At 44.6% G+C, this 24,351-nt stretch overlaps 2 protein-coding genes across 4 annotated transcripts in view; one reads left to right on the forward strand and one right to left on the reverse strand.

Moving 5' to 3' along the window:
- The window catches only part of RELN (reelin), a 736,759-nt gene extending 735,130 nt beyond the window's left edge, over positions 1 to 1,629 (reverse strand). Inside the window, exon 1 of one of the 2 annotated variants that reach the window (XM_068276232.1) lies at positions 1,292 to 1,629. The gene's annotated coding sequence lies outside the window, so the exon portion shown is untranslated. The remainder of the gene's footprint in view (positions 1 to 1,291) is intronic. The other variant, XM_068276233.1, reaches the window with a different exon arrangement.
- A 2,244-nt stretch (positions 1,630 to 3,873) lies between these two features.
- LHFPL3 (LHFPL tetraspan subfamily member 3) overlaps positions 3,874 to 24,351 on the forward strand; it is a 79,044-nt gene continuing 58,566 nt past the window's right edge. Inside the window, exon 1 of one of the 2 annotated variants that reach the window (XM_068276242.1) lies at positions 3,874 to 4,390. In XM_068276242.1, the coding sequence (XP_068132343.1) occupies positions 3,967 to 4,390 (424 nt within the window). In that variant the 5' untranslated portion in view covers positions 3,874 to 3,966. The remainder of the gene's footprint in view (positions 4,391 to 24,351) is intronic. The other variant, XM_068276244.1, reaches the window with a different exon arrangement.

Genomic DNA, 24,351 nt, shown 5'->3' on the forward strand with positions numbered 1-24,351 from the left:
GCGGCGGAGCGATATTTGCCGCGATTTTGCTATGCAGTGCATAGCATAGCAAAATCGCGGCCGCAAAACGTCGGGGAATCGCCGGTTTTGCGATTCAGCAATCGCTAGCGTTCAGCGTGAACGCTAGCGACTGCAGGTGGAAAAGGGCCCTCAGGGCGATTTTGAAAATCACTCGCGTTTAAAAAAAGGGCAAATACGCCCTTAGTGTGAACGAGCCCTTAGTAACAAAAGAGACTATGCACTTCACTCTTTTAAGTAGAATTGCATGTGTAAAAAGTCTTACCACACCATGAGTAGACCATAATGCATCCTATACAATAAAATACAAGTGTCCCTGTGTCATCAACTGAATGGTTGTGTGTCCCTGGCTTTTTTTGTACTGAGCATGTGCGCAGCCAGGGCAGTTAGGACACAGGGCCGGACCTGACAGTTTGCTGTGTGTGGTTCACGGAGGTTTTCATTGCATGTGGGAAATAACAGCTTTTTCCAACTGCCAAGCAAGCAGCTTCCTGTATGCATATACTTCAGACAGTGGTGGGGAGCGAGCAAGCGGGACGCATATGTGTGCGCATTGCGGGGGGGGGGGCGCTGTGACCTAGTGCCCGTTTTTAACTGACGGGCCTTTTTACTAGTTGCATATAATACATTCTGCTTAAAGGAATACTTAAGTAAAAAAAAATATATATTTTTACTCACCTGGGGCATCCCTCAGCCCCCTGAAGCTGTATGGTGCCCTCGCAGCCTGGCTCCGATCCTCCTGTCCCCGCTGGCGGGTACTTCCGGGTTCGTCGACAGCCGCTGACAGGCTGGGAACGAGAGTGTTTCTCCGCGTTCCCAGCCGCTATATCACCCTCTATGCTGCCATAGCGTATAACATATACGCTATAGCAGCATAGAGGGTGATATAGCGGCTGGGGACGCAGAGAATCACTCGCGTTCCCAGCCTGTCGGCGGCTGTATACGCTATAGCAGCATAGAGTGTGATATAGCGGCTGGGAACGCGGAGAATCACTCGCGTTCCCAGCCTGTCGGCGGCTGTCGTCGAACCCGGAAGTAGCCGCCGGCGGGGACAGGAGGATCGGAGCGAGGCTGCGAGGGCACCATACAGCTTCAGGGGGCTGAGGGATGCCCCAGGTGAGTAAAAATCTTTTTTTTTTTTACTTAAGTATTCCTTTAAGCAGTTTGGTGCATACACTCCTTAGCGGTATTTAATTGTTTCCACATTAAAATAAAAGAAGTCATTCAAAGAAAAAAAAAACATTTTCATTTAATTAAAAGCTAGCTAGATTACCTTTGTATAATTCAGTCACAGAGTTTTTAGTGCAGGTGAATTAGCTGGTTACTCTGTCATCAGCAAATCTAGTGTGCGATGTCTCTTATATTTGTATTTTCATAATAATAATCCTTCTAGCTTTGGTATGTATGGTATTTACGTGAAGGAACAGGAAAGGATAGCTTCAGAACGGTAATTATGACAGAGCAGAGTGCGAAGCAGTGAGTCAGGTGGTGCTTGCCTCTATAGGGTACGTGTGGAAGCAAGCCGTGCTATATTTAGAGGCAAATTCACTCATCTCTTCACACTTCCCGCGCCCCCTCGTCATCAGCAACACGTGCTCTGGGCTCGGTCAAGCAGCACAGAAGAACGGGGAAGCTCAGACGGATATTATGATAGCGTCGCATTTGGTACCCTCCAATCCCGTTTTACGCAGCTCCATCCCTCTCATCCCCCCAGTTCATCATGGTACTGCTGGCTCTTCATATGTTATGGTGCAGAACTCGACCTGATCCTGTGTAGGCAGTATGACTGTGAGCTGGAGACGCAGAAAGCGGACAGCTACTGCTAGTTATCATCTACCTAGTGATGCTTTTCCGACTGGGAAGTGTCATTTTCCTCAGTACGTGAAAAATAGAGAGAAGGCATCCCTGTATCCCTTTAGACGTGCATGGTACTCGCTCATCCCTGCCAGCCACTGGGTGGAGCCGTACTGCTGACAATAAGATGCTTGGTTGGTACCACTAGCGTCACGATTAGAGTATTCATCACAATCACCTTGTTTGCTAGCCAGGGGTTGAATGACATCCAGCAAGGCTGTAACTCCGTTAGATCATGTGCAATCAAACTGCAGTGTTATGATGCTAAATATGGACAGCCAAGTAAAGCACAATATTGAAAAACGTGGGTGTGACTGATTATCTGCTGAACATGTGTGTTCATTCCTAATATTGAGCATGTGTGCTAATTCCTAATTTGAAGGAAGAGAAGCAGTACACTGTATTGCTATGATAAATCTACCATTACAATTATACACTGGTCAATTCTTGGTGAGGGCAAACAAGCAAAAGCTGCAGGGCATTAAACGGGATTCCCTCAACTGCAGCTGGTAGTGAATACAATACTTATTGTGTATAAAAAAAAAATCAGGCAAACAATTCTTCTGCTATTGTTTTGTTTCTTTTGAATATTTTCGTACTGCATCTATTGCAGTGAATCGGACAGACAAGATCATCCAACATGATGCAATTATATTGCAATGACATAATCACATCTGCGTGTTAGTGTCGCTGTGCGGATTCCATCAGAATGATGTGCAGCATGGAGTGAAGCATACTTTTATGTAATGTATGCTTCACCATATGAATTGCATCACATTTGTAACACGCAATGTGACTTTTCAATACAATTGCGCTGCAATCCTATTTTTCAGGATGCGCAATGCATCGTGCATTGTGGGAAAGTAGCCTTAGTTTCACTGGAACTTGGACTATAGGATATTAGATTAGATCAAATTCTGGAAAGGTGTAGAGAGTGCATGTAGAGAGGCTATTTTGGCTAGGATTCCAAACTGAGACTAGCCCTGCAGGATCAGGATTGATAAGCAGTTTAGCTACATATACAGAGAGGAGAAATGTCACCTGAAATTATCTTTTGTAAGTACTTGGATGACAGTTTACTTCAAATCAGTTTACAGATATGCTGCTTAGGCTTTTTGCCCTGCAGCACATTCTGTCCCTAACCCCCTTCCCCATGGCTAACCTTCCCCTCCCATCCCCAGCTAATCTTAACCTTCCCCACCCATGGCTAACCTTATCCACCCACCCCCATTGCTAACCTTATACCCTCACCCCCACAGCTAACCTTAACTATCCCTGCTGCTGCTGCAAATACAGTGAAAATATATGCAAGAATGGAAATTTTCATGTAGGGCCATGGGTGCCCATTTTCAGGCATCGCTATAGGTGGCTGCTATTTTTAGATGTATTTTGTATTGCGGGGCGCTATTGTGGGGTGCTCAAACTTCCACCACTAGCAGGCACCCAGATTTCCTGTTTCCCTCTTGGTAATTTGGGCGCCACTATGCAATTAGCGGCTATAGGGGAAACTGGCGAGTAAGTTGGGTGACGGAGTTTGCCTACAGTGTAGGAGGAAGGTTAGTGTTAGGAATAGGTGGGGGTTAGTGTTAGGAGTGGAGAGAGGGGTTTAATGTTAAGAGTAGGTTGGGGGAGGTTAGTGTTAGGTGTAGATAGGGGAGGGTTAGTGTAAGAATAGGACTGTAATTGTGAAAAGTGTTACAATTTGAAATACATGAAAACACATAAATAAAAGGTACATTTCTTCCACACATGCTGGCAGCATGTGCAGTAGGTAAAGGTAAAATTGCAATCATATCACAGCGCAATTGTGATTTCTAGTGGAAAACAGTCCTTATCAATTTTCGGCCGGTCTGCAGTAGAAATCACTTTTGATCATTTTAGATTGGATTGCTTATTGATTGCTTGTAAACATCGGTTTGTGTGTGCAACCCCTAACTGACCTAATCAAAAAACTAGCAGAAGTCTAGCACTCAGTGGCCGACGAGGAGGAGCAAAGTGCATCCATGTTTAGAGGGATGCTGGGGATGCCCCCTTTCATCATACTAGGTCTGTTCTTGCTGAGATTTGTCTTGTCCTGCCTCTCCGGGTGGTAGGATGCCAGACCCTGGCTTAGTGATGTTATCCCCGCAGGAGGCTGCCAAGATCTACCATGCCAATTATATCCGCAATTCAAGGGCCATAGGGGTGCTGTGGGCAATCTTCACAATACTGTTCGCCATCGTCAACATTGTATGTTTTATCCAGCCTTACTGGATAGGGGATGGTGTGGACACCCCCCAGGCCGGCTATTTCGGACTCTTCCACTACTGCATTGGCAGCGGCTTCTCCAAAGACCTCACCTGTACCGGTAGCTTCACCGATTTCTCCTCCATCCCCTCAGGAGCCTTTAAAGCCGCCTCCTTTTTCATTGGCCTGTCGATGACACTCATCATTGCCTGCATCGTGTCCTTCGTGCTCTTCTTCTTCTGTAACACAGCCACAGTGTACAAGATCTGTGCCTGGATGCAGCTATCCTCTGGTAAGTCAGCTGCAGCCTTACTGATGGTCCCTCAAATCATGAGATGAGTACTGATATCATTCATGACTGGGAGCATCAGCAAGGAAAACACTATTCAAGTAGAAAGCTCCTGGAATACTAAAGAATGCTGCTTATAATTACAACTGTAACCCTAGTAAACATATTGGACAATTACAGAACTTCACCTCAGAAAGTTCTGCAGTACAGTACTTCTAAGTCTAGAAGTATATGAACTGCTCAGCATATTATACCTTGCAAACTGAAGTACCTCTGTTCAGGTCTGTAAAATGGCCTTTTTACAGAAGTAAGTGAAAAAACTAACGAAAAAAACCCTGATTTGCTATTCAAAACCTGATTCATTTTATTTTACTTGTAACCTAACCTGCTCTAAAACCAGGAAATATCAACGCTGAATATTTGCAATGGTAAACAAACAGTTGTTTTCTAATGTACTATACTTGATTATTCCATTTTCCATGCTTGTGCCATGCATTGGTCTTTTTGCTCAGTGGTAGACACAAAATGACTGTGCCTGCTGGCTATTTGGTGAGCCTTTCCTATTAATTATAACGCAGTTCAGATATAGAATACCAGTTGTCCTAAACCCACAGACGTATCAAATTAGGACTGCACACCTCCATAGCATTTTTGACGTTCATTTACCACATGTGTGAATTTAGGTATGCCCTCAAGGAAATAACTCTCAACCCATGATACCAAGTTGAGTTCACCTGCAGTCCTTTCACTATATCAGCCAAAAAGCAGAGCATGTAACTATGATTATAGGTCGAAAGGTTCTCAGTCAAAAGCATCAATATGTTTCTTCTGACAGTCAATTAACAAAAATTGCAGGCTTTACATTGGAGTCATTTAAAGATTAGTGATACAGGTAAATATATGTGCTGTTGAATCAACAGAGTTAAATCAAAATGTATCTGTGTTAAAGCAGAACTATAGGGTTTTATAGGCCATGTGGAGCCTTTTCTAAGAATACATGAGTACTGTAGTGCCTATGGCAAGACTGGGGAAAAGAATTCAGAAGCCTGGTACTCTGTCCTATTCTGTCATCTGATGGCACATACTGTATGTACAAGATGGGGAGTGTGTAACCAGCATGCTTAGATGGCGCATTGTATTAGGCTAGGTTCACATTGGGTGTTGAATTCCCTGTAGTAGTAAGAGCACAATGCAATGGGAGATTGGAACGCATGTTTTTTCCTCGTTGCGTTGCATACAATTAATCATACAGTCAATTAAATGTATGCTTCACTGTTAACATGTGCATTTCGTGGTAATGCACTGCATGCAGTGCGTTATGATGCCACACGCCATTATACAGCAACTAATGCCGCATAGGCAGTGCGGCAAGCCGCGTTACAAAGCTGCACCGCATTGTACCACTGTGAACGTAGCCTTACTCTTAATTAACCTGAGTTAGTAGACCAGTCATTAGATTCCATCCTGCATTCTGAAGTTGGATTTCCCAAATTAGGTTTTTGCCTTTACAAGTTTAGTAGCTCCTGTCACCTGTAGGAAACATTAATTCTTTTGACATAAGGCAAGCTGTGGTAGCTACAGATTTCCAGGTGCCAATAGTATCTAGTTTATCTGCTAATAACTAACACGATCAACATGTACCTACAAAAACATACACTATAGTAGTTACTTCACAATATGACTCTTGGCCATAGATAGGGATAGTCAATGAGATGCATACTTTGTATGCCAATGTATGCAGTTTGAAAATGGGCCAATTGAAAACCACCTTAGTGGGATTTGATTGGTCCAGTTCTAAGCTGCATTCATGTGCATATAGCATAGGCTGACCATGTGTCCTCTTTTGCCCGGACAGGTCCACTTTTTCAGACCTGTCCGGGCTGTCCTCCCGGATATTTGATCTGTCCGGAGAGCCGAACACACTTGCAGAGATCCATTGAGGCTGAGATGAGCCGAACTCTGCGAGTCAGTGGCAGAAGAACAGCTTGCAGAGATCCATTGAGGCTGAGATGAGCCGAATACTGTGAGCCAGCGACAGAAGAACTGCTTGCAGAGATCCACTGAGGCTGAGATGAGCCGAATACAGCGAGCCCAAGGCAGAAGAACCATTTGCAGAGATTCTCTGCAAACGGTTCTTCTGCTGCTTGGGCTCGCAGTGTTCGGCTCATCTCAGCCTCAGTGGATCTCTGCAAGTGGTTCTTCTGTCGCTGGCTCACAGTGTTTGGCTCATCTCAGCCTCAGTGGATCTTCTCTCTCTGCAAGCTGTTCTTCTGCAGCTTGGGCTCCCAGTGTTCGGCTCATCTCATTCAGCTCCTGACTCCTGACTCAAACGGCTCTTCCTCGGGCTAGGCAGTGAGTCAATCCCTTCCTGCTGCTCTGCTCCACCTCCAGCCGCCCCCATCCACTGAGACAGAGCAAATTGCAGAGCAGAGGGGTGGAGACAGCCAGAGACAGCCTGAGTTCATTGGGACTCACGCTGGGCTGATCACTGGTGCTGTTTGTGTGTGACCTGTGGGAGCAGCTCAGCAGCACAGCCTGAGCCCTGAGTTCAGTCTGTCAGTGTCAGTGAATTGATTCAAGTCTTGCTGGTGCTGTGTGGGCAGCCTGTGGGAGCATAAGGGCATGAGTTGTTAGCAGTGAAGTCACTGCTGTGTGGCCAGCCTGTGGGAGCATAAGGGTCTGAGTTAGCAGTGAAGTCACTCTGCTGTGTGGGCGGCCTGTGGGAGCATAAGGGCCTGAGTTAGCAGTGAAGTCACTCTGCTGTGTGGCCAGCCTGTGGGAGCATAAAGGCCTGAGATTCTAAGCTATACTGGGACCATATTCCTATCTAACCTATACTGGGGCCATATTCCTATCTAAACTTTACTGCGGACATATACCTTGTCCGCACATTTGTGGGGAAATCTGCTGCCAATCTCATTGCATTTTGTGGGAAATTCTTCTGCGAATCTGATTGCATTTTGTGGTTGGCCGGCCCTCCGCCATGTGGTCTGGAAAAAAAAAAACGTCCTTCCATGCCCACGAAGTTGAACAGCACACTGCTAAGGTCTTGTATATTTGGCCCCACCCATGACCACGCCCACATGCTGTTGTGATCGTCCTCTTTTTTGGAAATCAAAATATGGTCACCCTAATATAGCATTTGAATGGGCCTACATCAACTTGGAATTACTTGCATCTCATTATCCATTCCTAGTCATAGACATAATACTTTATTTGCCTGATGTGGTTTGAGGTAACCATTTTTGCGGCAAATGATTGTTTAATGGAACTGATGTCTGCCTGTGACACAGTCATTTGTGTTGAATAGTTTACATGAACATCTGGAGGGCCTTTTACATATTTTTTAAAACATAATTTACCACCTAATAAAATTATCTATCCACCATCACATCACCTCTATCTCCGTTGCCATTGCATACTGAAATGTAGTCCAAGATGTCTATGGACATATCTTCAGATAGTAAACCAAAGGCACTTCCAGGCCTACCACAGTTAAAAAGCTAAATACTACTTTATCAAGGGCTCTCTCAGTCTATAGACCTTTATTAACAACCTTTAGCATTTCATAAAGGTCCTTTGACCAAAAGGTTATGCTTGTATATCTTTGGTGTTCATGCAATAAATTATTTATTCCATTTAGAATCCAGGTGGAGTTCCAGGTCTTCTGTTTTATATGAAGCTAACATTAGACATGGGGCGGGAGTTTAGGCAAATGGTGGAGTTTAGTTTAGAGTTAGACAGCACAGGGATGAGTTAATAGGCACAAGACAGAGAGGTTATAGCTAGACGCAGAGTTAAGGAGAGGTTGGAGTTAGGCATGGATTAAAGGTAAAAGTGTTTCACAAAGCAAGTTGGAGAGGTTATGGTTGGGCATAAGGTGTGGTGGTAGGTCAGAATTAGGTATAAAATAGTGGTGTGAAGCTAGGATGAGACACAGAGTTGGGTTGAAGCTTAGACTTTAGTTAGAGTGACCAGATTTTTGTGGGCTCAACCTGGGGGGGTGGGGGGAGGCGGCGGCTAAGCGCGCCGCGCCAAAAAATGGGCGTGACCATGACATTTTATGGGCGGGGCTAACGTAATGATGTAACAGTGAGGCATAAGAAAGCAGTGTTTACGCCATTATGTGGCCAAACGAGGATTCGCATCATGGGTGTGCAGAAACTGTGTGATGCTATTTAATAGTATACCGTAACCCCAAAGCAGCAAACATAGCCAACTATGACCATTAAATAATAAATGCAGCAACAGTTACCCCAGACACCAGAAAATAAACGCAATGTGGGCAACATGTCAGCACAAAATAAACGCAATGGGCAACATGTCAGCACAAAATAAACGCAATGTGGGCAACATTTCACCAGAAAATAAAACGCAATGTGGGCAACATTTCACCAGAAAATAAAATGCAATGTGGCCACATTTTAGCAGTAAATAACGCAATGCGGGCAACATGTCAGCAGTAAATAACGCAATGGGGGCAACATGTCAGCAGTAAATAACGCAATGTGTGCATCACGTCAGCAGTAAATAGCGCAATGTGTGCAGCATGTCAGCAGTAAATAGCGCAATGTGTGCAGTATGTCAGTAAATAGTGCAATGTGTGCAGCATGTCAGCAGTAAACAACACAATGTGTGTAGCATGTCAGCAGTAAATAGTGCAATGTGTGCAGCATGTCAGCAGTAAATAACTCAATTTGGGCAGCATGTCAGCAGTAAATAGCGCAATGTGTGCAGCATGTCAGCAGTAAATAGCGCAATGTGTGCAGCATGTCAGCAGTAAATAGCGCAATGTGTGCAGCATGTCAGCAGTAAATAACAAAATGTGTGCAGCATGTCAGCAGTAAACAACACAATGTGTGTAGCATGTCAGCAGTAAATAGCGCAATTTGGGCAGCATGTCAGCAGTAAATAACGCAATTTGGACAACATGTCAGCAGTAAATAACGCAATTTGGACAACATGTCAGCAGTAAATAACGCAATTTGGGCAACATGTCAGCAGTAAATAACGCAATTTGGACAACATGACACCTGCAAAGAAAAAATAATTTACTCACCTGACAGAAGTCCCCTCACACGGCCGGCCTCTGGCGTGCTGCTTCCCCGGACCATCTCGCTCCTCCTGCAGTCTTCCGCGCTGGAATAACAGGGCTACGGGAAGATGGCGCCTGAAGCCCTGTACTGGAGACACAAATAGTCTCCAGTACAGGGCTTCGACAGCCATCTTCCCGTAGCCCTGCTCTGCCTGCCGCCGGAAGACTATGCAGGCTGGAGCGGGGCTGCAGGCTATCACTCTAATAGACACCGCTGCCAGTTGCAATTACGGTGGCCAGCATCCTGAGGCTGGGACGTCCCGCTGCCGAAAGCGGAACGCTTCCCGGGACGCAAGGCATCCTGGGACAGCGGACCCCGAAGGCGGGACGCGTCCCGGCTAAAGCGGGACATATGGTCACCGTACTTTAGTACAGGTAGAAAGTTAGAGTGTGCTACACGGTAGGAGGGGAGGACAATGGAGGCAAATAGCACTGGCATGGTTACAGCTAGCCACAGAGCAGGAGGTAAGGGATAGGGACTCTTTTTCAATTCACTTTTTCTCCTGAGTCATCTCCTAGGAGACAAATTTCATACTTTCTTTACAGTAACCTTTTAGCACTTTTCAATTGAAACAGTACCAAAAAGTAGGTGAAAAAGTACTATCACAATTATTTTGAGTATCTTCTTGCTTGCTGGTGGTTTAAAAGGCATTATATTGTGTAAAAATTGCACCTAGGAGAAAACATAGGTTAAAAAGTTAATTACATACAGGGCAGGGAGTGGACATTGGAAGGTTAGAGTTATGTACATGACAACAGATGGGTGGTATTAGAATTAGACAAAGGGTAGAGGAAAAGTGTAAGGCATGGGGGAGATGTTAGAGCTAGGCACACATACAATGAAATTGACTATACAACATAGGAGATATGAAAACTTCTATATTGCAGTGAAATTTTATTTATTCAAATATGTGCAAACACAAATGACCAAGTGGCACAAGGCAGGGGAAAAGTTAGCAGTAATCCTCATACACAGGTGTGGGGTATGCAGCCTGGTGGGGATCAGGACTGGACCCGATCCCTTGGGAGACATTTCTGGGCCAAGGCTGTACAGACACATTGCTAGCCTGCAGGCTGATGATGTGTTTTGTTCCTATACGGGGGAGGGGGGCAGGAGGGCCAATGGAGCAGCACAGGAGTGACATCATGCAAGGCGAGGGCTAAATTGGGAGAACCATGCTCTTGGCCGTTGCAGGACTCTAGCACAGGTGATTCCTTACCTGTTAACAATGTTGCCAGAAAGAAGAGTCACAGTTACGAGTACAGGCTAGAAATAGGTTTGTGCTTCATTATACCACAAAACTTAATATCAGGTAGCCTAATCAATAGGAGATGAAGAGGTTGCGACCACACCGGCGCTCTTGGACCAGAGGATCCCACTAATGGCACTCCCTCAACTACAGTATTAGCTCTTTAATGGTGCTATGCTTGTAATGATCACTTCGATATGTGCTTTGAATAGTGATAATGTTATGATCATGTCTGCAGCGTTTACTGCTGGCTGCAGTGGTATTGTAACCCAAGCAGTTCTGATGTCATTGCATGCATTTTCTTGCATAGTTTGGTTTGCACTTAAACTAGTTGCTGATTCCATCTGCAGTCACTCTGAAATTAATGACAGTTTAACATGCTCTTGTGTAAACAAACATTGTCTGCTGCAGTGGAGGGGCAGTCCCTTTCCTGCAGGCTGCATATCATTGTCTGCCTTTTCCTGCTATCAGCCTGTGATTAATTACCATTCACTTGTGTGGGAATCTGCAGGTCTGCTCCCATTGGATGACCTCAGTATAAAGAACTGCTTCCTGCAATGTCTCATGGGCTACCATAGTCTCAGATTCTATCTGTTACTCTGCTCGTGCCCCACCTCGTTCCTGGTCCGTGTGGACTGCGCTGACTCCTGCGAAGGGGTCAGCGAGTCCTCCTAGTTCTGCTCTTGTTCTAGAAGTTGTTACTTGCTTGTCTTGTGTCATATATTGGTTCATCGCCAATATATACGCATACTTGCGCATTTTGTTATTTTCCTTGAATTCGTGTTACGTTGATACATCAGTGTCGCTGATATATACGTACACGAACTGTTTATATCCTGTGTTCCGTTAGTCAGCGTTCCAGCACGCTGAGCTAGTTATCCTGTTCCTGGTCCTGTTTGTGGATTGCGTTCATCTCTGCGAAGAGATAGCGAATCCTTCTGAGTCCTGTTCCCTGTATTACTCCAGTCTTAGTCAGAGTTCTTGCTTATGTCATATATCGGTTCATTGCCGATATATACATATGTTAGTCAGACGTTACGAATAGTTTCATTGATAGCTGTAATTGTAATACGCTAGGAAATCATACTTATTGTATATTTATCTGTGTTACGTTCATCTATCTTGATCCTGCTATTTTCTGACTATTCTGTCCTGTCTTTGTGAGGCACGCCATCGCCGCAACGCATTGGCTGCCTCATTCCAGTCTGTCTGGTTTTGGACGCTTGCTGTCGCTAAGTAGCCGCTAGCTAGCAAGCGTTCATTCTGTCTACTTGTTCTGATCTCCTCAGTCCTGGTTTATGCGCTCAGCGCTACTTTGCGCTGAGACGTTATTACGAAAGTGTTGTTTGTGGCTGTTCGGATCTGCACCGGCTCTGTGCACCACAATCTCCTATTGGAGTCAGTCCTCTCCTCCACTAAACTGGGGATATCCTGATCCCTTGTGCTGGTGTGTGTACCTCCTTCACGTCAGCTTATGTGTTGTATGCTGACTGTGGAGATTACACCTCCAAGCTTAACATTATGGTAGCCCCATTACCAATCCCCATTGTGGGGGGGGTTCCCAGCAAAAATGACACTGTTTGTTATGGTTCCTGTTCCTTTAAGAAATTTGAGAAGCTCAATTCTGAAACAGAAAATGAGTTTTTTTCTGAATGTACCAGGTTCCTGGCCAATCCCGAGCTCCAGGCTACTCCTGTTTCAACGTGGGCCCCCCAGCTAGTTTATGTTTTATTTAAGGGAAGATTGTTTCAGTGGGCCTACGATGTCTTGGATCATACCAATTTAAAAGAGAGACCACTGGAATTTCTAGCGTTTGTGATCCATAACTGGCTGCGCAAAACCGATTTGCCTAGCCCTTTTGATAAGCTCCTGGCAGCTTGTCAATCAGCTGCTCCTTCTACTGCCTACAAAAATAATCAGCAAGCAGATAATTGTTCTGATAACTTTTCTTCTGCTAAGGCAGCAGGGTCTAAAGCCAAACGTAAACGCTCCAAAAGAAAAGCGTTACAATCAGCGGAGTCGTTGCCCTTGGCGACTGCGCATCAGATCTGTAATGAGACTCCGCCAGTAGCAGATAATGAAATTCAGTCACCATTCAGGGGAGTCAAATGGACCTATGAAACTACTAATGAACTTTCATTGCTAGCCAGGGAAAATAAAAGTTCTTGTTTAAATGAATTATCTGAATATGATTATGAAGATATATTACAGAGTATTGAACAGATCAATTTATTCGTGCAGCAAGGGAAATTTGCATACACTACAGTTCAACACTTGCTACAGGTATTGGAGATCCTTAGGAATAAGAAATCGGCCAATCACCTGCTAAATAACCCAATGTATGTTTCTGCCACTAACACATTTGCAAACTATGATCAGCCGGAATGCTCAGCTGTTAAATATGCATGGGATCCTCCATTTGAGAAAGGAGAGATGGAAGCCCTGGTCTATGAATGGAAGAAAGATGCAAGTTCATTTTGTCAGTTTTACAGTGCAAAAAGTGAATTAGTATTGAATGCATGCATTAAGTCTGCCTATAACCTAATAAAAACTGGCGTGTGTGGGTATGACTTTGTGGCTCCATTGATCGATGTGTGGAGAATGATTCTGGACGATTTTTATGCGATTCAATCAGTTGATACCAGGGAAGACACACTGTCAAGTGGAGATTGTTCCACTTCCTCAGTTCCTGAGGACTCGCCTGCTTCAGCACCTTTGGCTGATTCAGCGAGTGATTCAGAGCTCCTTTTGTGTGAAATTGAAGTTCCTGTAATTCCACCCTGTACCATGGATAACTCAGTGTTACTTCCCAGTAAGACAGAAATTACTAATACTTCCTTAATCTTGCCCTGCACAAATTTCTCAGCAGAGGACCCAGAGGTCCTGCTGACTTCTGAGTCCAGCCTAGCCAGTACTCATGAGTCTTTGTTCAGTGAAACAGACACCAGAAAAATCTTGCCTGTCTCTGCAAACACTTCTGCAGAAATTACCTGTGTTAATAAAGTTCAACTCCTGTCTGATCCAGCAGATGCCAATAGATGCACTACATCAGTTTCTGAGTCCCAGCAATCCTGTCCAGAAATCTCAGAACCCCAGCATCTGAATTTTCCAATTTCACAATTGAATGGTGATTTAGATGCGCAAACATTGTGTTTTGATCTTCCTGTTTCTACACCTCACTCTAGTTTCATGAATAACTCAGAGCGTCTGCTATGTGAGTCCGAAATCGCAGAATTATTACCGTGTTCAGAAAATGTTCCAGTGAACTTGCCCTGTACCATGAATTATGCAGTAGATCTCTCCAATGAAACTCAGGTCACAGAATCATTATGCTGTCCAGCAGGTGCTTCCATGGTTTTGCCCTGCAGTGTGGACTGTTCGGTGATCCTGTCCAGTGAAGCTGTGGTCACAGAGTCTTATGCTTCACCCAGTACTTTGGATACTTCAAACCCTCTAGCAGAACAGTCTGAGGCACTGCTTACCTCAGTTGGTGTTGCAGTAATATTCACTTGTCTAGCAGCTGTTTTGGAATTACAGTCTGCTCTAATAAAACTTGATGAATTTCTGCCCAGCGAAGCAGAAGCCATTGAAATATTGTCCTCGTCAGCAAGTGTGTTAGATACCTTGCCCTGTACACAGTCTGATTTAACCAATGTTGTTGAGTCCCTCTCCAGTGTTGTAACAGCCGAGGAACTCCAGCCCTGTCCTCTGAATGTTTCAAAAGTCTTGCCCTGTAACATGGATAATTCTGACTCGCTGGAAAAAATAATAGAAATCTCAGAATTTCAGTCCGAGTTAATGAGTGTTTCTGAAACCCAGCCCTGTATCCTGGAAAATTCTGGTTCTCTGGCCGGTGTGGCAGAAGTTCCTGAGTCCCCTTCCTGTCCAGTGAGTTACTCAGTTTTGCCTAGTTCAGTGGGGATTGCTGCACTACTGACTTGTTTTGCAGCCCTTCATGAGCTCCAATCCAGTGTATTTGATGAGTCTCTGTCTAGTCCAGAAGAAGTTATGGGAACCTTGTCTAGTTCGGTGCATACATCAGAAGATTTGTCCTGTCTTGTAAATGCCCCTGAACATGATTTGTTAATAACTTTGCTGGAATCAGAGACATCTAAGTCTGATCCTGCATTTTTTAGTGAGAATCCAGTAACTGTGAAGTCTAGTCATGATGATTTTTTTTTGCCCAGTCCTGGTTTCGGTCCTACCTTGACTGACTTTGAGGTTTGCAGTTCCTTGACATGCCCAGAAGTCTCTCTTGTGCCGGTGTGCCCAGATGTGCTTCGTATGCCAGAGTGCCCAAGTGTGTCTGTGTTGGCGTGCTCACACGCTTCCCTAGTGGAGACACGTTCTGATGTTGCCGGTTGGCCTGCATGCCCGGAGATGGTTCTGGTCCCTAAAAACCCTGATCTTGATGTTTGTCCTTGTGACCCTGACTCTAGAGTTGCCCTGGGTTCCATGGGGGTTCTTGATGGTTCTCCATGTGAGCCTAAGGGGCGTTCTGACCTGTGGGGATCTCTTTGGAGCTTCCAAGTGTTCTGGGAGATCTCTGAGGAAACTTGTCCTGGTACCTTGGACTGGTTTAACGGTGGGTTTTGTGTTGGTGGGGACAGTTCCGGTGGGCATTGCAAAGGCTTTGGCGTTTTTGGACAGTCCCGGGAAGGCGGTGGGTATCGCTCAGAGAGTTTCTGGGGGCTTTTCTCTGGAAGTCGTGGTTCTGATGGGTATCACACTGAGGCTTGTGGTGCTGACGGGCATGGTTCTGTAGGTTCTGGTTCTGATGGGTCCAGTCTTGTGGGGACTGATTCTGGAATTTGGTCTTGCCGGGCTGTCCCGGTCATCATGAATTATCAGTCAGATTGTTTTGTTGGGAATTTCAGTTTCGAAAAGCGTCTGGTATCCGCTTTTAAGGGGGGGGGGGGTAATGTTATGATCATGTCTGCGGCGTTTACTGCTGGCTGCAGTGGTGTTGTAACCCAAGCAGTTCTGATGTCATTGCATGCATTTTCTTGCATAGTTTGGTTTGCACTTAAACTAGTTGCTGATTCCATCTGCAGTCACTCTGAAATTAATGACAGTTTAACATGCTCTTGTGTAAACAAACATTGTCTGCTGCAGTGGAGGGGCAGTCCCTTTCCTGCAGGCTGCATATCATTGTCTGCCTTTTCCTGCTATCAGCCTGTGATTAATTACCATTCACTTGTGTGGGAATCTGCAGGTCTGCTCCCATTGGATGACCTCAGTATAAAGAACTGCTTCCTGCAATGTCTCATGGGCTACCATAGTCTCAGATTCTATCTGTTACTCTGCTCGTGCCCCACCTCGTTCCTGGTCCGTGTGGACTGCGCTGACTCCTGCGAAGGGGTCAGCGAGTCCTCCTAGTTCTGCTCTTGTTCTAGAAGTTGTTACTTGCTTGTCTTGTGTCATATATTGGTTCATCGCCAATATATACGCATACTTGCGCATTTTGTTATTTTCCTTGAATTCGTGTTACGTTGATACATCAGTGTCGCTGATATATACGTACACGAACTGTTTATATCCTGTGTTCCGTTAGTCAGCGTTCCAGCACGCTGAGCTAGTTATCCTGTTCCTGGTCCTGTTTGTGGATTGCGTTCATCTCTGCGAAGAGATAGCGAATCCTTCTGAGTCCTGTTCCCTGTATTACTCCAGTCTTAGTCAGAGTTCTTGCTTATGTCATATATCGGTTCATTGCCGATATATACATATGTTAGTCAGACGTTACGAATAGTTTCATTGATAGCTGTAATTGTAATACGCTAGGAAATCATACTTATTGTATATTTATCTGTGTTACGTTCATCTATCTTGATCCTGCTATTTTCTGACTATTCTGTCCTGTCTTTGTGAGGCACGCCATCGCCGCAACGCATTGGCTGCCTCATTCCAGTCTGTCTGGTTTTGGACGCTTGCTGTCGCTAAGTAGCCGCTAGCTAGCAAGCGTTCATTCTGTCTACTTGTTCTGATCTCCTCAGTCCTGGTTTATGCGCTCAGCGCTACTTTGCGCTGAGACGTTATTACGAAAGTGTTGTTTGTGGCTGTTCGGATCTGCACCGGCTCTGTGCACCACAATCTCCTATTGGAGTCAGTCCTCTCCTCCACTAAACTGGGGATATCCTGATCCCTTGTGCTGGTGTGTGTACCTCCTTCACGTCAGCTTATGTGTTGTATGCTGACTGTGGAGATTACACCTCCAAGCTTAACAGATAATCATTAACAAACTGTGGTAGGATTGCAATCTTTTTTGGTGTGAAAAGAGCCCTTAGGGGGATTTTTTGATGTGATCTTTCACGGTTTCTCCCAAAACACTGCGGCACTTTTGTGATCATCTATACACAATCACAAACACCGTAGTGTGAGTGCTCCCATATGGAGACACTGCACTCGCAATTTTCAGATCACCAGAGTCACACGTGTGAGACAACTCTTGCTGTCAGATGGGGGGCAGTGACCCACTATGGGGTAATTTTAAGACATCATTATGATGCTACATCACTGTGATGCAATCTTGTGAATATATTATTATCATTATTATTATTTGTATCTATCAGCTTTTAGGACCTCAGCTACAGAATACATTGGCTCCCACGATCATGCCATCTGCCAGCTTCCCTGGGACTGAATCACACTAAACAAAATGCTGTTTTGTAGAAATGCTGTATATGACCCTTGGGCCAAGCCTTCAAGTACATGTTTACTGGCCTCCTACTTTTTCCAGACCTGGGTGCTGAACAACTAATGAGAATTCTTGTATCATTCAACATTTAAAAATGGTTGCTCTGGCAAACTGCTCTTCTTTTGCTGCAGTTTTTTTCTAATTTACTGTGATGAATGAATTCTTGTTTTGTCAGACATCCATTTTCAGTGTACCAAAGATATTCTCAGATTGGAGCTCGCCATACACTATGCATTGTTTTAGTAGATGCTAAACAATAGAATTAAATTAAAACCTGTTAAAAAGTATCTTCTTCTGAAAGTGGTGCATGGCAGTAAAATTATTGATATTTCCAACATACTGTCAAGAATTGCACTAATAGCAGTTGTTTTGTTTTTTACTTGTCTAACTGTTGCTTGACGTTGTTCATATTTGGTTATGTTTCAGGTTGCAAGTGTGCTCCCAGCCTTACTGATTTTACTTGTTTTCTATAACAGAACCTTAAATCTGCAATATTTATGCTACAAAAATATGATTGTTGAGGGTTATTTCTACAGCCCACCACTTCTGCAGCCCACCGATGCTCGCCGAGACCCTCTTCATACCCAACTGTGTATGAGTGTGGCTGCTCTGCATAGCTACAATGACAGGCCACGCCTGTGCAGTAGCATGGAGGTGCTCATGTGCGGAGGAAAAAAAACGTGCTACTGCGCAGGTGCGGGACTTCATCACACTTGCACTGTGACCATGCTTGTACACAGATGAGAGCATGGATGTGCCAACATATTGACAAGCCCCCGTCAAATACTGTCAGTCCATCAAAAGTGTGATAGTTTAAACAGTTTGTGGGCAATAGATAACCCCAAAAGATTTAATCAACGTGACTGAATCGACATTACAGCACAACAAAAATGGGTGTGTGCTATGTGAACTGTGGCTACGAAGAGCGGGCATGAAGCATCCGCAATCAGTAGCCGCAGTTTGCACAGCGGGCAGCCCCAGCGTGCAAACATTTTTTTGCCGCAGGGTTTTAAGGTTAAGTCCCGTGGAGGGGGGGTAGTAGTTGCCTGGGAGGGTTATTAGTTGGCAAGATTGGGGGTTATTAGTTGCCCACCAGGGGAGGGTTCGGTGTGAAAGTAGGGAGAGGTTAGGTCATAGTGAAATATCGGCAAATATTACCGATATTTCACTATATCAATTAAGTTGTAGAATATCGGTAAATTTACCAACATTCTACTACCCCTATAAAATGCTCCCTCAACTTTTTCGTTTACATCCGTGCCCAAATTATCGTGCTGCATTTTGAAATGTACACCATCAGGGGGGTCTTCATGGCTGATATTGTGGTGAAACCCCTCCCACAGTGTGATGTCATGACCTTGGTTCTGACAGTTTGCTGTCTGTAAACCTTGTTGCTTTGTGGGGAAATAATGGCTGCTTCCAACTGACAAGCGAGAGGTATCTTCCTCCGTGCATGGAACTCTCAGTAAAGGCTCGTACACACGCTCAACAAAATTGCCTGATTGTCGTCGGACTTTAGTCCGTTTTAGACTGTTGGATGACAATCAGGCGTGTACGCGTGCAAACGACTTGACAAGTGACTGAAAACAGGCATTGCGCCTGATCCAACTGTCAGATCTGTTGGTCTACGGTCGTTTAATATTGTGCAGATGGTCCGTGTGTACAAGTCATTTTCAATGCGTAGTCTGTTGTTCCGTTATCCTGTGCAGTATGCAAATGAGTTGGTTGTTGAACGGTCCGGACGTGTGGACATACAGGCCGTGCGGTACGTCAGGTCGTTTGGTTCGTAGTGTCGTGCGGGTGGTCATTTGCACGTTGTGCGCTTGTTGAATATGTGTATGTAGCTTAACGAACATTGCGTACAGATCACCTGGCAGAACTAAAAACATCACCACCAGTGATACATTTCAGAATGTAAATCAGGCAGAGGACAGATTTTACAATGGGCAAACACAGACTAAATAATCTATAAATGAATATTGTAAAAGATAAGCAATTTCATTCATTATGTTATTTTCACTACAGTATCTCTTTAAAGACACTCCTTAACATTACAGCTTATTTTCCTTAACATTACAGCTTATTTTTAAACAAATTCAATTATTATTTTGCTATTGATAAATATTCTAGAGCTGCGCTGACATCTGCTAGGAATGAACATTGTTGGTATTCAAGCTAGAACATGTATCAGGTCTGTTAGTTTCTAATCATTTCATGTTGGTTCCTTTTGGCTCTATTTCCTATTCTGAACAGATTGCCATCATCTTGGAATACTGTTCCCACATCCATGGCTGCCTTTGTTAGTAGGCTGTGTTTAAAATGTTATATTGTATCGGGAGGTTGAAATGCTCTTAATTAGGAGAGGTTCTGTATTTATCAATCACTTGCAGGTCACTAAACCCAATAAATGCTGAAAGAAAATTCTACCCTCTTCTAAAAGAATTCAATTAATTGGTCCACTTATTGCCATTCTTTCAGTGACATAAATAAATTGCTGAGGCAATAATGGAGACACTATTAATGTCAATGCCACCTTTTAACAAGATCTCGAGGTATACGAGGTATGTTGAACATTTTGAAGCTACTTCTCTTCACCTGCATTTCTCTGCATGTAGTATTAAAAACATGGATGAATCCCAGTAGAGAGCCATTAAAGCTTGACCTGTCCACTAGGTGGCACACTTCAAAAATGTTATACTATGCATATTATATACACTCACCTAAAGCATCATTAAAAACACCATACTAATACGGTGTTTGACCCCCTTTCGCCTTCAGAACTGCCTTATTTCTATGTGGCATTGATTCAACAAGGTGCTGAAAGCATTCTTTAGTAATGTTGGCTCATATTGATAGGATAGCATCTTGCAGTTGATGGAGATTTGTGGGTTGCACATCCAGGGCACAAAGCTCCCGTTCCATCACATCCCAAAGATTCTCTATTGGGATGAGATCTGGTGACTGTGGGAGCCATTTTAGTACAGTGAACAGTGGTCAGAAACAATGCTCAGGTAGCCTGTGGCATTTAAACAATGCCTAATTTGCACTAAGGGGCCTAAAGTTTGCCAAGAAAACATCACCATTACACCACCACCACCAGCCTGCACAGTGGTAATAAGGCATGATGGATCCATGTTCTCATTCTGTTTACGCCAAATTCTGACTCTATCGAGACTCATCAGACCAGGCTACATTTTTCCAGTCTTCAACTGTCCAATTTTGGTGAGCGCGTGCAAATCGTAGCCTCTTTTTCCTATTTGTAGTGGAGATGAGTGGTACCCGGTTGGGTCTTCTGCTCTTGTAGCCCTTCCGCCTCAAGGTTGTGCGTGTTGTGGCTTCACAAATGCTTTGCTGCATACCTCAGTTGTAATGAGTGGTTATTTCAGTCTACGTTGCTCTTCTATCAGCTTGAATCAGTCGGCCCATTCTCCTCTGACCTCTAGCACGGGGATACTTTATTCTCATCAGCTGTCTGCTGCTTCATCTGCTGTGAACTGACTTCTCTCTTTTTGATTCAGCAGGGTTAAAGCATACCTGAACTTGGCCAAGAATGGATTTTTACATATTTGGAACCCCCCCCCCCCCCATAGTTGTGCTACTGTACCTCTCAGAAAAAAAACTCTGATTTGGATGGGTCACGGGCTACTGTGCATGCTCCATCAATCATGCTCCCGTCACCTTGAGCTTTTTGTGCATGCGCTGTCTCACAAGTATTGTACTGCGCATGTGCAGAATGCTCCCAGTGATGGGAGTGTGATTGAAGGAGGCGTGCAAACAGGACCGTGTATGCTCTGTAACCATGACCAAGCTGGGTTGGAGGTTTTTCTGAGGGGTACAGTGGAAAGGACCCCAAAAACACAGAAGAGTCTCAAAGACTACAGCTGGAAGAATCCCCAGGTTACTAAAAGTCTACTTTTGTCCTCCCAGTTTAGCTAACAAGTTTATGTGACAGAGGAGTGGCCAGGCTGAGTGTTCATCTGCATTGCTGGATGTTGCCACTCAGCCTGCGAGGTCCATGCTCCTTTATCTGGATGGTAGAGTACACACTCTTAATATTTTTGCACTTATCAAGCATGAGTGTGACTCCAGCTAAGCTTTCTCATCTTCTCTTTAATAATTACACTGGTATTACATAGTTACATAGTTACATAGTTATTTTGGTTGAAAAAAGACGTACGTCCATCGAGTTCAACCAGTATAAAGTACAACACCAGCCTGCTCCCTCACATATCCCTGTTGATCCAGAGGAAGGCGAAAAAACCCTTACAAGGCATGGTCCAATTAGCCCCTAAAGGGAAAAATTCTTTCCCGAACATTTGTCTGGACCCATCTGTGACCTTTGACTTGTTTCTGCATTACATTTTCACTATTTTCTCCCAGGGAGGCCTTGCAGTGTTTTGGCAGAAAAAGCATGAGATTTTCACATTTCTATTTTTTTTTGCTAATATTTAATGCAATTAAGAAAACAGACAGCATGGGATCCCCTCTCCCAAGCCTCTTTAGACCCTTGTCACCCACGTAGGCTGATATAGCCAGAATTCATATCCCGGACCACGCAGCGCTCCGCACCCTGAGTTTTACCAGCTGTGGTCCATGATATAGGGGGCACTCCCGCAAAGACTATATAAGTACAATGGAAAAGGGGGCTCATCACCTCCAGTTCCAGTGCCCAGGAGGAGGTGGGATTAACTAACTCCATGTCTGTGGATGTAGACCCAGATTGGTTCATGGTAAGATCTGGAGTCCCCTTTAATGCAAACCTGTAAGTTTAAGCAACAGAAATGTCAGATACTTACCTCGGTAGAGGGATCCCCGATGCTCATGTCACTTCTTGCTGCCGGCATTTGCTATACTAAACTAGCAAGCACCAGGAAAGCACCTTTAAATGTGCAGCCAGGACCCCCTATTAGTCCACTTACTATACCAATGAGATTGTTTTTTTTACTATGTTTCTACTAATCTCCCTAACACTTGTGGCACATTTAATGATGATAACATGTACAGGGTTTTTGCCATTAACCACATAAGTCAATGCCATTGAATTCAATGTAAAATGTTGGAACATTCTTACTCGGAATTCCGATGTGAAAATTCCGCAAGCTCATCCCTGCTTTATATGAATCTTGGTTTTAAAGGGATAGGTATAATTCACACTGTCACACTACTGCACTGTTATTTACATAAAAAATAAAGTAAGTGTACACACCGCTCTACCCACCAATCACTGGATGTGCACGACCAGGTCAGCAGAGCCCACAGTACCCATTCAAAAAGGTCCGCACCAGTCCAGGATTCCAAATGATTGTCTTTATTTAGGACGTATCCAGTATAAAAATGCACATATGCATCAGAAAGCTAACATGTTTCGAGCTACCTCAGTTCTTAATCATAGCTAATGTTATTTACATCTTGCTTCTGTTTCTATTTTCAGGAACCTGTATATTTTATATCCCAAACATGTGGGAATTTATTTCACTGCTACGTGTACTTGATTAATAATAATAAAAAAAAGTCACTCTCCTGAAACGTAGGTACAGTAAGTCAGACCTCTCCTATCAGATTTAGACTTTTGACTTATCCCACCATGAACCTGCTCTTCCCACCTTAAATGCTTTATTATCAGCACTGGGATCTACTGCCTGTTTGTGCTCCCTATACACTCCAAGTAGAAAGACTACCAAGCTTATGAATTCAGAAAAGTTACTGTGCACCAACAAGGATTTATGCAACAGAGTATAAAAATGATACTTAATCAGAAACTGCTCCTTTAAGCTGCACAGAGGTATCAGTGCTTAGTAAAACCACTTTAGCAGGCATGACATTTGAATGCCCCTACCTTTACCAGACATGGCCATTCATATTACAGATAGTTCCTTTCATTACAACCATCTGGCGACAGAAGCAGTATATACAGTGAGGACACCTCTCACATTTTTGTAAAATATCTTATTACAGTACAGGTAGTCCCCGGTTAACGAACGAGATAGGGACTGAAGGCTTGTTCTTAACCTGAATCTGTTCGTAAGTCAAAACGCTGTGCCATCTGTCCCCTTTGCATCCTATGTGCCCCCATTTGCCTCAAGTGTCCCCCTCTGTGCCTGTTTGTCCCCCTGTGCTTCTCTATGCCCCCTCTGTGCCTCCATTTGTACTTCCTGCTTTGCTTCCTCTGTGCTGCCTCTTTGCCCCCTCTGTGCTGCCTCATTGCCCCCTCTGTGCTGCCTCATTGCCCCCTCTATGCTGCCTCATTGCCCCCTCTGTGCAGACTCATTGCCCCCTCTGTGCAGACTCATTGCCCCCTCTGTGCAGACTGATTGCCCCCTCTGTGCTGCATCATTGCCCCCTCTGTGCTGCCTCATTGCCCCCTCTATGCTGCCTCATTGCCCCCTCTATTCTGCCTCATTGCCCGCTTTGTGCAGACTCAATGCCCCCTCTGTGCAGACTCATTGCCCCCTCTGTTCTGCCTCATTGCCCCCTCTGTGCTACCTCATTGCCCCCTCTGTGCCACCTCATTGCTACCTCATTGCCCCCGCTGTGCTGCCTCATTGCCCCCTCTGTGCAGACTCATTGCCCTCTCTGTGCTGCCTCATTGCTCCCTCTGTGCTGCCTCATTTCACCCTCTGTGCTGCCTCTTGCTCTTCTATCAGCTTGAATCAGTCGGCCCATTCTCCTCTGACCTCTAGCACGGGGATACTTTATTCTCATCAGCTGTCTGCTGCTTCATCTGCTGTGAACTGACTTCTCTCTTTTTGATTCAGCAGGGTTAAAGCATACCTGAACTTGGCCAAGAATGGATTTTTACATATTTGGAACCCCCCCCCCCCCCCCCCCCCCATAGTTGTGCTACTGTACCTCTCAGAAAAAAAACTCTGATCTGGATGGGTCACGGGCTACTGTGCATGCTCCATCAATCATGCTCCCGTCACCT

This window comes from Hyperolius riggenbachi, chromosome 3, assembly GCF_040937935.1.
Source record: "Hyperolius riggenbachi isolate aHypRig1 chromosome 3, aHypRig1.pri, whole genome shotgun sequence".
Taxonomy (NCBI): domain Eukaryota; kingdom Metazoa; phylum Chordata; class Amphibia; order Anura; family Hyperoliidae; genus Hyperolius; species Hyperolius riggenbachi.